Source organism: Cetorhinus maximus, chromosome 22 (assembly GCF_964194155.1).
Source record: "Cetorhinus maximus chromosome 22, sCetMax3.hap1.1, whole genome shotgun sequence".
NCBI lineage: Eukaryota > Metazoa > Chordata > Chondrichthyes > Lamniformes > Cetorhinidae > Cetorhinus > Cetorhinus maximus.
In genome coordinates, this window is record NC_135900.1 from 75,856,151 (window position 1) to 75,869,429 (window position 13,279).

The following is a 13,279-nucleotide window of genomic DNA, read 5'->3' on the forward strand; positions in this document are numbered from 1 at the left end:
TATAAATGTCACACATTTACCCCATTTCTTCCAAAGTTGGGAACTTTTACTGGCATTAATAACTTTCAGGACCTCAGCCACCACTTCCCCACCCGCAATCCTCAAGTTCACATGCAGTACAAGACACCACGGTCATAATTGATGCTCTGTGGCCATGGAAACCAGGCTCTTCCTATATTAGGGTCTGGGGGTTCTTTATAGGGAAGAGAAGCTCTGGGCTGGTGTATAGTTCTCCTTTTCTGCCCTGATTTCAGCTGAGGTCACTCTTATGGTAACCTTCCTTCCACCTCACCAGCTAAGCCACTCCAGATGGTGTCACGGCATTATTTTAAAGATTCTTGTACAAGAACATAAGTGCTGAAAGAAAAAGGTGTCCAGTTGATCGGTTGAATATGTTTGCTGGTACTGCCTGAACAGCATGAAATAATTGTAGAACAGAAGCTAATGTAACTTTCCCAGCAAATACCTTCACAGCATGGAGAGAGACAACAAAGTTTCCAGTGCACTTCAGGAGCTCTGCAATTGCAGAGCTATTCACTTCCAATCTAAACGTCAATCTTGAAGTCTCTGGAACACTGTTTACTTAACCTTGACCGTATAGTATTTTGGGGCCAGAATAAAGCTGTTTGGCTTCAGTAGAAGTGAGATTCTTCACTCTTGTTGGAGGACTCTTGGGCATCTGATCTCCATTCTGCTCTGTCTGATCCTCTCAATTTTACAGCTGAGAAGAGTTTGACAGCAAGTGGGTCATAGCACAGCCCCCTAAACAAGGCAGCACCTGACGAGTCAGTCATGGAGTCACAGAAGTACGCCATTCAGGCCATCAAGTCTATGCTGGCTCTCTGTACAGCAATCCAGTCAGTCCCATTGCCCTGCTCTATCCCTGTAGCTCTGCAGGTTTATTTCCCTCAAGTGTCTATCCAATTTCCTTTTGAGATCATTGATCATCTTAGCCTCCATCACCCTTGTAGAAGCGTGTTCCAGATCGTTACCATTCACTTCCCCTTAACCCTCCTGCATTCGCTTCCCCAAAACCTTAAAACTGGAAATCCCAGCCCTTGTACAGTCAGATAATGGAACAGCTTTTCTTTGTTTAACTTATCCAAATCTGTCATAATCTTGTACACCGCTATTCCAGTTCCCCTCGTTCTCCTTGGAGTAAAAGAGATTAACCCGTGTTCGTCCTTTGTTATTCAGGGCTGTAAATGAACATTTGCTCACTTTTTTTCTCTCCACTCACACACGGAACTTACCTGCCCTCCCGTCAACTGACTCAGCACTAACTGAATCATTGGTTGCTGCTTTAATGTGCAGTACCTAATTAGTAACGGCTGTTGAATACATTTAAGCTGTAGTTCTACTCATGGTTTTCATAGTGTAAATGTGAAGTCCACTGCACCATTTTTGTCATCTTCCAAGCTGAACACAACACTTTGGTTGTGCTTAAATAACATTGGCTGTGTTTTAAATTCTTGTTAATTGGCATCTTAAGGTGGAGGAGTGGATAGATGAGGAGTCTTGGTTATTCAAGTTGGCATCAAGGGAGATCTCAGAAGTTACAGCATAATACGGAAGGGCAGGAGCAATAGCAGTGAGTGAGAACGGATGTACTGAGACATCACATGAATGCTTCTCCACTAGGACTTAACAGATCAATGTGTAGCAAGTTCCTGGAGTCATTCCAGGCTTCACTGTGATTGGATCCACCATTAAGAATGGGTTCAACAACCAAACACACAGCACCAACAATCTGCTGGCTCAGATCTGAACATTGCTGCTCATATAATATTAGTGTGGGTGTTGCTGCCTGTCAAACACACTTTCACTTTTTCCTGTGTGCATTGGTCAGACTTCAGTTGGAAATAAATTGCTGCAAGTATCCTGATTTAAACAAGATATATTCTATTCAACATGCTCATAGCATGTTAATAGCTCCTCCATGCTCAGGCCTTCATTTACAATTGGTTTGGATAAAATTAAGCCTTGGCCATTCTCTCTCTTTGCATCAAATTGCTTTGCTCCTAAATGCTCTGGTTCCTGCATTAGGTGTAGATCCACAATTGCCAATTGTCTCCCAGTGCAGCCCTGGAGCTGCTGGGCCTTCCTCCCCCACCCCGGGTGGAATTTTGTCTGTCAGGTATTCCCCGGTATCTGCCCGAGTAGCCCAGAGTAAGATGATCTTTAACAAACTGCTAACTCTCTCAAGGTATACACTTCCAGAAGGAGTCATTGGTTGGCAAGCGGGTGTGTTGAACTCTGGTTGAGGTTAGTTGTAATGTTTTGATCACTGCCAGGCTCAGATCATCCTAGTACCTCTTGTTCTGGGTGGCTCAGCTATTCACTGGCTAGATTTACTGAGCTGGGAGTAGTTGGGCCTATTCATGTTAACTTGAACTTCCTGTTTAGTGATTCCCTCATTAAATTTCATTGGTTCTAGAATATCACTAAAGACATTGCTCATCGATGCACAGATAATGTACTGCGTTGTGGGGTGTTGGTGAGTGTGATCTTTCCAGTGTTGGTTTGTACTATTAAACCAACTGAATTTAAAAGTACCATTTATATTGTTAGCCATCCAAAGTGCACTTTCTGGATCCCCCAGGCAGGCCCTAGCTCTCGGCTGCAGCAGATGAGGAGTTAAGAACATATGAAATAAGAACAGGACTAGATCAGACAGCCCATCAAGCCTGCTCCACCAATCAGTAAGATCGTGACTGATCATCTAAAGCTACACCAATTTCCTGCCCTCTCCCCGTGCTCTTTGATTCTCTTAGTACCCAAACGTTTACTGATCTGTCTTGAGTATACTCGTCAAGTGAGCATCCACAGCCTCTGGGGTAGCAAATTTCAAAGATGCACAACCCTGATTGAAGAAATTCCTCCTCATCTCGGTTCTAAATGATAGACCCCTTATCCTGAGCCTGTGTCCCCATGTTCTCGATTCCCCAGCCAGGGTAATACCCTGTCAAGAATCCGCTCCGTCAAAGACATTATAGCACAGAAACCAATCTTGGCTAGAGGAGGAAAAGGTTTTATTGTTTGTGTTGATGTTTTCTATATGAATGGTTTGATTGCAGTGTTGTAACAATCATGTGTTAAAATAGTGGGAAGAGTTTATTTTGTGTTGCCCAGGGATTTGAAAATAGCTCAAAGCCAATTCTGTAGGGGCAGTAATTGTTGTAAGTTTCAAGATGTCAGTTTGTGTTGTTATGACAAAATCCTTTGAGCTAATCTGATCAGGCCAGATTCTTTGCCTTTTCAAGACCGTCACAGCCACGTGGCACTCATCACCAAATCTCACCTTAGCCTGGTCCCCTATTCCTCCGCCACTTTCTCCTCCTTTGAGCATGTTTCCTTGTTCCAGCCCTCCTTACCCCCCACTCAAAATCCTCCTGTACAAGTATAATAAAATTTTCTCACTCAAATATCTACTCTGCTTTCCTCCCTCCACCTCTGTACCAAATAATTTCCTTTCTTGGCGATTTCAAACTCCATCTCAACTCATCATGCGCTCTCTCTCTCTCTCTCTGAGTTTATTGCCCTCTTCTCCCTAAATCCCTCCTTCCATGTAATTCCCCAACCCATATTCATGGCTACCTCCTTGACCTTGCCATCTCACGTGGTCTTGCCAGCCCCATCATATTCATTACAGATAAGGCCATCTGTGATCACTTTCCACCTACATCCTCCTTCTGGTCCCCAACCCTATTTCTTTCTATATCAGCCCCTGGAAAACACATTATTCCCCAATTAATTTGCTGCTCTTTCAAAATCCCAACTGTCTAAACTTTGACCCTTTGTTCACCACAACATTTCTGCAGCTTCTGATTTGTCCAACTGCTTCCTTACCTCCACCTTTGCCCTAGTCCCCAGTAAGACCCATTACTCACTCTCAACTTGGCCATTCACCTTGGTACAGCCCTCATCACTACTTCCATCGGTCAAAGGGGCACAGACTTGAAAGGATATGGAAGACAATTGATTTAGCCATCCATTGCCAGATCTGGCTGGACCACCTAAAGCACTATTGGGTCCTGCCCTAGTCTACTAAAACTGTTCACTATTCCAGAATCACCCTGGAAAGCACAGATAATCCCAGCTTCTGTTCTCTCCTGCAAACCGTCATTTGAAATCCCTCTCCCTATCTCTTCCATTTTCACCATCAACAATGTGTGAGCAGCCCGTAGACTAAGATTAAGACTATCTAACAAGTTGCCTCTGCTGTGTCCCTCCCTTCTACTAGCCCAGCGGGCTAAGCTTCAGGTTCCCTGCTGCCCTCGCCCTGAATTCTCATCTTTCTCTAGTTTCTCTCCTATCTCCCCTCATACCCTCTCTGCACTTAGTTTTCTCGAGCTGTTGCTCTCTCTCCCTCAAACCTATCCTCTTAAAAAGTATCAAACCTTGCTCTCAGGTACTGTAGAAATGCAAGTCTTCCTTTCATTTTCTTTGAATTAACCACTTGAAGAGCAAAGATACTGCTTTTGATCCTCACTAAAAATTCTATCCCCTAGCACCATCCGAGGCTGAATCTGACCGTTAGCAACCTTAGCACCCTGTCTGACCCAGAACAGTGAATTCCTGCTCCATGTCTTCCCTATCTTTAAGGCTGCCTGCTTCCACCACCGTAACACCTCCTACCTTAGCTGATCTGCTGAAACCCTCATCCGTGTTTGTTACCTGTGGATTTGACTATTCCAATCTGATCTGGTCACCCTCTCATCTTAACCCTTCATTAAGCTTGAGGTCAGCTAAATCCTGCTGCCAGTATCCCAACTTACACCAAGTCCCGTTCACCCATCAATGCTGTCCTTGCTGACCTGCATTGGCTCCAATCCGGCAATGCATCGATTTTAAAATTTCGCCCTTTGCTCAAATCCCCCACTAACTCTAACTTCTTCCAATCCTGCACTCCTCTGCGATCTCTACATTCCCTCAGCTCTGACCTCTTGCACGTTCCTGACTTTAATTGCTCCACTTTTGGCGACTGTGCCTTTATTTGCTTAGGCCCTAAGGTCTAGAATTCCCTCTTAAAACCTTCCCGCTTTTCTTCTCAACCCCTCCTTTTTCATTTAAGGCATTCCTTAAACCTACCTCTTTGACTGAGCCTGTCCTAGTAGTTCATTATGTGGCTCAGTGTCAAATTTTGTTTGGTAACACTACTGTGAAGTGCCTTGGGATGTTTTCCGATAAAGGCGCTATCAAAATGCAAATTGTCCCAATTAAATTATGTTACTTAACTATGGCTTAAGATGTTTTCTGGTAGTGTTGTGAGCTCCTGTGTGTGAATTCTGTGCTTATTGTTTTAATTCTAACAACTTTGAGGGAATATTTGCCATTTGCTGTCTGCTGATGAGACATTGAGGGGATTTTTAAAGTCAAACTCATGTAATTTTACACTTTTTTGATAATATCTTGCAAAACAGGAGAGTTGATCATGTAACAAATGTGTTAGTAAAGCATTGATTCTGGTTGAAATGTTAGGATTGAATGTGGTGAAAAGCAGCACCATTATTGACTGTGACCTTCCAGACATGGAGTGATTCTAGATAGTGCTTTGTAGCTTGTGGAGTGTTCAGAACTCGAGGCCATAACCATAAGATAGTCATGAATAAATCCAATGAGAAATTCAGGAGACACTTCTGTACTTGAGAGTGTTGAGAATGTGGAACTCACTAGCATGTGGAGTGGAATAGCATAGGTGCATTTAAGGGAAAACAGGATAATTACTTGAACTAGAAAGGGATAAAAGAACATGTTGATCGGGAGAGACGAAGCGGGATGGAAGTCGGCTCCTGTGAAGTATAAGCACTGGCACACAGCTGGTATGCTGAATGGTGTGCTTCTGGCTGTAAAAAGCTCTGTGTCGTGAGCAGGGTACCATTTGGGCTAAGTACAGGTGGATACAGATCTGTGCTGGGGAACTTTGAGGTGATGTATCATACATCTCCTGAATCTTCTAATACATGTCTGGACATGTAGAGTTGGGCAATAAGAAGCAGATTTGATAGCAAACTGGCTACAAATAGAAAGTAAAGTAGGAGTTAAAGATAGTTACTCAGACTGGCAAAAAGTGGAAAGTGATATTTCACGAGGATTGTTGCTGGTACCATTGTTCACCATCTACATAAACTATTTGCACTTGGACACTTGGAATTGGAAATGCTATTCTAAATTTGCAGATGACGCCAAACTGAGGGGGTAAATTTAGTAGAAAGGAAAACTGCAACAAAATACAGGTAGAATTGGTGCATTATTGAGAAATGAATTTCAATGTATGTTAAGTTGAGGTAATAAATTTTGATAGGATAAGATCACCATATACTCTTGAGAAAACACTGTGTAAATAGGGTAGAGGAAGAGATGGATCTGGGGGTTGCAGATACACACACCACTAAAAATAGCGCCACATGTTAATAAGGCCATTAATAAAACAAAGGAAAAACCGGGGTTCATTTCTAGAGAGAGAGATGTGAAAAATGGAAATCTTAAACTTGCAAGAAAACTGGAGCACTGTGAACAGTTCTAGTTTCCATCTACAAAGGATTTAGAAGCACTTGAGAAGATGCAACAATCATTTACTGGAATTAAACTAGAATTGAGAGGTTGCACCCATTAAGGAAGAATGCACAGACTGGGGCTTTTTTCTCTAGAAAAGAAAAGGCTGAGGCTGATGTAATCGAGGGCTTTAAGATTATGAAGGAGTAACATAGGATAGACTTTAGAGATGTTTCTACTTATGGGTGAGACTGAAACTAAAGGTCATGGATTGAAAACGGTTACTAATATTTCCGGTGGGGACGGTAAGAGAAACTTCTTTAGCCTAGAGTGGTCAGAATATGGAACTCATGCTACAGGACGTGGTTAAGTGACCGATATAGATAAGGGGAAGCTACGTAGACACGAGGCAGAGGGGGACAGATATTGATGGGGCTAGATGAAGAGTGCAAGGAGACTCATGTAGAGCATAAACACCAGCGTACACCTGTAGGGTTGAAGTGACCTGTTCCTATACTGCAGATATTATATAACTATGTACAACATGATGGCGTGCATATATGGCACCTATACGCTAAGTACACCTGGTAACCCAACTTGGGAAAGGTTGGGAAGGGACCAAATCTATTTGGTCCATGATGTGTGGACTTAGCTGCTGGAATTATGATGCTATAACTGTTTTGCGAAGGTCCCCATTAAATTATTAGGCTTGTGTTGTATTGGAGAATTGGGTGCATGGTGACACTGGGAATTAAACTGTCTATAAGAGCTGGGACATGTTGACCAACTTGCAAATTGGGGTCCCTAATACTTGTGGTCGCCTGGAGACTTATTAAAATCGGGCAAAGCCTAGGATACTCTCAAACTTCTGGAAGTGCCCCAAGCCGACTGACTGACAGTACATTCAGATCAAATAAAACCAGTCAGAAATTTGCAGACACTTCTTGTTGGGCATGGCATATTCAATATATATAAAGTATCTCAAGGGCTGAATATTCCCTGAAGTGTGCTTACTCCAAATAGGGTTGCAACCCCCACTCCCCCCAGGATTGTCCCGGACACTCAACTCATCATGCTCTCTGAACAAGATGTTGCTGTGAACAACAGGAGAAAAGGCATTAAATGAAGTTTTTCTCATTTTATTTGAATATTTTATTTCAGTTCAAGGAATATTTAAAATAGGGAAAAGGCTATTTAATGTGTGAGGGTGTGTGTTGAAACCTCCAGAAAAACACCCAATCCTGAATCCAAAAATCCACACTGGCATGGCTGAGTAGATGAACTGTGATCTTTTTCAGTTGGAGATATTCTGTGCTAGGAAAGCAAGTGGTAATTATGCTGAATTCAAAAGGTAACTGGCAAACAGGGATAGAATGTGTTGGGGTAGCGGTTAGAACGCCTCTAAGAATTTTTCACCCTCTGCACGCCTATAGAGTTATACAGCACAGAAACAGGCCCTTTGGCCCATCGTGTCTCCTGTTCAAGCAAGTGTTCAGAATGCAGAATTGAGAAAAGCCTATAAAAACACAACCAGCTCACTGGCACCTGAAAGGAAAAAAAGCTGGGTTAATGCTTCAGATGTGGGGTGGGAAACTTCCAGAAGTTTGAGAGAATCCTGGATTTTGCCCAATTTTAAGAAGTGTTCAGGCAACCACAAGCATCAGGGATCCCTATTTGCAAGTTGGTCAACATGTCCCAGCTCTTACTGACAGTTTAATTCCCAGTGTCACCATCCACCCAATTCTCCAATACAACACAACAAACCTAATAATTTAAAAACAGAATTACCTGGAAAAACTCAGCAAGTCTGGCAGCATCGGCGGAGAAGAAATCAGTCAACGTTTCGAGCCCTCATGGCCCTTCGGCAGAACTAAATAATTTAATGGGGGCCTTCGCTAAACAGTTATATCATCATAATTCCAGCAGCTAAGTCCACACATCATGGACTAAATAAATTTGGTCTCTTCCCATCCTTTTGTAAGTTGGGTCACTAGGTGTACTTAGTGTATGGGTGCAAGTTGTGGTCAAATAGCTGACTGTGTCTAGGCTCACACCAATAGAATGGGCCCTTGGGCGCAAAACCTCTACAGAACTGTAACCTAGCAAGAGATGTTACCTACAGGAGGTGGGGGGATGGAAGAAATTGGCTACTAAAAGAGCTTGAACACTGTACTGCTTTGATCTTGGTTTCTTGGTCTTTCCTGTCGGTCTATAGAAAATTGTGATTGCCACAGGTGGGGAGGAGTAATGATGAATATTACCAAAGTGCCCCTGTTTCTGTTAATTCAGAAATTAACTAGCAATATTTCCCTGTAGTTAGTCTTCATTCTAAATTGGGACAGCAGATGGTTGATGTAAATATCAGGAATAGCCTCTCACCCTATATCCAGAAATCTGTGTCAGTGCAGCTTCATTAATGAGTCGGGAGCCCCTCGTATCTCCTCTTAATGAATATCTACCGCTGGCTTCTATTCCTTGGCAGATAGTAAACCAATCCATCGAATGAATGTCTGAAATCTAGCTTCCAATCAATGAGTGACCTTCGGGTAAAAGATAAGACTTTAATTAAATTTCCTTTCCTATTATTTCATTGTGCTGCCACTAGGATTTCAGTGGAGTATAATGGGTGCGTAACATTTTCCTACTCCGTTAGCTTGAACTGTATAAATCATGCAGTAGAATAATTGTAAATACTGCTCCAAATCGGTGTTGAGCTGTGTAGCAACACTGGGGTACAGTACCAATGGGGCAGGTCTGTCACTGTATAACATGGGCGCAGTACTGGTGGGGACTCATCTGTCACTGTATAACATGGGTGCAGTACTGGTGGGGACTCGTCTGTCACTGTATAACATGGGTGCAGTACTGGTGGGGGACTTGTCTGTCACTGTATAACATGGGTGCAGTACTGGTGGGGGACTTGTCTGTCACTGTATAATATGGGTGCAGTACTGGTGGGGGACTTGTCTGTCACTGTATAATATGGGTGCAGTACTGGTGGGGGACTTATTTGTCACTAACACTGGGGTAGAGATCTGATGGTACATGAAGTGTATTGTCTATTATTCTTACTCATTCACTAAGCCTAGAAACAGCACTCTTGAGAACATGGCAGACTTTCATCAGTGGTAAGCAGAACAATGTACAACTGTGCAGGATATTCGAGTTAGTAAATGCTATTCTAAAGCTTCCCTTCACTCAATTGGACAGACAGATGTGATTCAACAATGAATTTTAGGAAATCTGAGAATTTGCATAGCACCTGTCACATCCCTGGGATGCCCCAAAACATTGCACAATCAGTGGACTCCTTTTGAAGTACATTCACTGTGATGTCAGAAAATGCAACAGCCACATTCCGCAAAGCAAAGTCTCATAATTAGCAAATAAATGACCAGATAATCCATTGTGATGATGTTTGAGGGAAAAATATTGGCCAGTATACCAGTAGAGCTCTCTGCTCCTATTCATGTAATTCCTTCTCCTCCGCTGATGATTAACAGGCAAAGTTTCCATCTATATGGCAATGTTACCCAGCTCTAGATCTCTGGTCTCACCATTGGCTCAGGGTTGTTGCTATACATTATTTGCTGCCAAACTCATTCTGCTTGGCTCTCAATCATACCAGTGTCCCTCCTGCCTCCTCTCCAACCTGCTTGACCATGTGCTCAAACTTATCCTGCTGCTGTATAATCTCCGCATTCTGTAACCCTGTGTTGAACTTCGCATGCCCTATCGGATCTGCCTTTTTCCAACCCCTGAACTTTTTTTTTCTCTGAGCTTGACTGTTGAAACTCAGATGCTGCTTTTGACAGCTTCCCTTCAAATCTGGAATGGTTCAGCATTTGCCTCCCTCACCTGTCATCTCCTTCCTCAAAGAACTCCTCATGTCACAGAAAATGGACTTCATAATCCTCGTTCTACTTTTCCAGCCTTTCCTGGGCCCACCTTGATTCACTGATTGTGTTTGCTCCATTTGCTCACTCTCAGAATGTTTAGTTTTTCATCCCTAACTCTGTGGACTGCTTCCAAAATCCATATAACCTTTCTGCCTGTGCACTGCTTTCAAATTTGCTTTTTTTTAAAAAAAATCTTTCCTTTTTAATGAAGGTCTTTGATCTGCTCTCCCCTTCTGCAGTTGCTTCCACCCTGCTCAGATTCCATAATGCGTCTCTAGCCAGGTCTCTGACCTTCCTGGCCCATGTGCCTTAACTACTTACTGGATAACCCCAGTCATCAGAGAGGCCAAAGGGCAACAAGGGCACGTTGACAGGGGCTTTTGTGTTGAGTGTTTGTTTTCCCAGAGCAAGTTTTCACCTAGCTCGCTAGCACTGGAGAGACTAGAAAAGCTAGGCTTGTTCTGCTTAGAGCAAAGAAAGTTAAAGCGATTTTGTAGAGAGCTTTGGGGGGTGTGGGGAGGGGGGCATGAGTGTTTTTTATGCAGTGTCATGATCTGGAATGCGATGTCTGAAATGGTGGTGGAAACATTCGTTCGTAACTTTGAAAAAAGAAGTGGATATACACTTGAAGTTTTAGGGCTACAGGGTAGTGAGACTAATTGATAGCTCTTTCAAAGAGCAGGTATGGACATAGAGTCATCGTCATTCAGGCAGTGAAGGAGGCCATTCGGCCCATCGAGTCCATGCCGGCTCTCTGCAGAGCAATCCAGTCAATCCCATTCTCCAACTCTATTTCTGTATTTGGGCTGAATAGCCCCCCCCCACCTTGTGCTGTAGAATGCCACTTCAGTATTATAGAATGTTTTAGTGTATGAGTGAACATTGAGTTCTCAAACTGGTGTCCAACATGTGTGTTTTCTCTCCACAGGTGTGCCAGCATCCACGGGGAACAGTTTAGACACACTGCAAGATGAAAACCCTCCACATTGGCTGAAGTCGCTCCAGACGCTGACAGAAATAGACGGCCCCACAGCAGCACAGACAGGGCACAGTAACCCCTTCAACACACAGATCCCCTTGCACAGAGCTGGCTGGGCCCCCTACCCTCCACCCTCCAACCCCGGCAACTTTCACTCTCCACCTCCAGGCTTCCAGACCACCTTCAGACCCCCCAACAAAACCCCCACAGATCTTCTACAGAGCTCTACATTGGATCGTCACTAAGGAAAACTGATTTACTCCCCTCTTCTCTTTCCCTCTCTTTCTCTTTCTTTTTTCTCTCTCCCTCAGTACACATAATCTCAGTTCCTGATCAGTGCCAGATGCAATGCAATCGCAGCGTTACTTTAGAATTACCGGGAGATTTTTCTGCTCATCAGTCTCTTGACGGCATGCTCCCCACTTGGGTGGGCTGTAGTGCCTCCCGCTGACCAGTGTCTAATCCACGAGCTACATAGAACAATAGACTAATACAGCATCGAATGAAGCCATTTGGCCCATTGTGCCTGTACTACTTGCGATATCAAATTATGCATCACATTTCGGGAAAACCCACTACATGTTGGGTGAATGTGAAAACTACACAGTAAATCATCAGGAGAGCTGGTGTCAAAATTCATAACTTATAAGTAACAATGTTTAAGTTCACGGTCAGCGGGGGAGTGGCATGCTGGGTAAGCATTTTGATTCTTGGTTATATATGGGCATGTAGCTGAGGAGTGGATGAGTTGACTAAAACAAATTGATTTTTTTAATTTTGACTTTAGCTTAAATAAATAATACAAGAAATATGTTTTAAAAAGCATTCACAAATTTAATACCTAGACGACAATAAAAGAACTGCTGAACACAGAGTGGTATATACTCATTTCTTTATCTGTCTTTCTCTGTGTCTGTCTGTCTCTCTTGGCATTTAAAATTCACTGGAATGGGAGCTCTGGGATAGCACTGCATTGGGGGTCACTTCATTCATCAGGAGCACAACTTCTTGAAACTCTGCCTGCCGCTTCAAGTAATCTGTAGGTTCTGGACATCGTGCAGTATTTGAAGAGAGTGTGGTTAACCTTGACGCTAAAACTAAAAATGTACCTCTTCAGATTCGAAACTAAATCTTAAATAATAAAAAAAGAATACTTGACCCTGCCGCGTTTTGTCTACCTATGTGTCTGTTCTTGCATTCACCCACGTGCATCACTAACAAACCAACATAGCTGTGTCTGGTGCTGTGGAATGACCTATGACTAAGTCAGTTTTGTGGAAGTCAGACATCTTGTACAGAGTCTGTGTAGGGTGCCTGGGTACGCCATTCATGCAGAGCCCCTGTGACCTGAGAAACTCTGAAAGACTCCCTGCAAATACTGACTAACACGTGAGCACCCTGTTTCTAATACCCAACAGCTGAGCACCCACTCTAAATATTTGCCAAGCCTAGAACACCCCCTACAAATATTAACCAAATTCCATTTGTGAATTGAGCTAATTCCCAAGGATGATCTTTGAATACGAATTAACTCCTGAATCCCCTGAATAATTACCAAACTCCCGATGACTCAATGCAAATATGAACCCAACTCCTGAAGATCCCTTGTGAATATTAACCCAACTGCCAAACACCACCACCCCTGCACCCCCCCAACCCCATGAATCTTTATCACATCTGAGGATCCCCTGCAAGTAGTGAACAACTCCCAAGGACCTTTTGCAATTATTAACCAACTCCCACATATTGCATGCAACTCTCAACTCCCAAGGAACCCCTGTGAATATGAACCCAACCTCAAGCACCCCGAATAATTATTAACCAACTCTGAAGAAGTCTCTGCCCCAGATCCAAAATGCAAGAAAGTGACATTTTTGCAGGAGGCATTTATGTTTGGAAACTGCAA

The 13,279-nt window shown here is 43.2% G+C and overlaps 1 protein-coding gene across 4 annotated transcripts in view; it reads left to right on the plus strand.

Moving 5' to 3' along the window:
* Window positions 1–12,531, plus strand: part of cnot4b (CCR4-NOT transcription complex, subunit 4b) — a 143,711-nt gene extending 131,180 nt beyond the window's left edge. For all 4 annotated transcript variants that reach the window (XM_078568535.1, XM_078568537.1, XM_078568536.1 and 1 more), the window contains one exon: window positions 11,323–12,531. In XM_078568535.1, coding sequence (XP_078424661.1) covers window positions 11,323–11,618 — 296 coding nt within the window. In that variant the 3' untranslated portion in view covers window positions 11,619–12,531. The remainder of the gene's footprint in view (window positions 1–11,322) is intronic.
* Window positions 12,532–13,279: the final 748 nt, after the last annotated feature.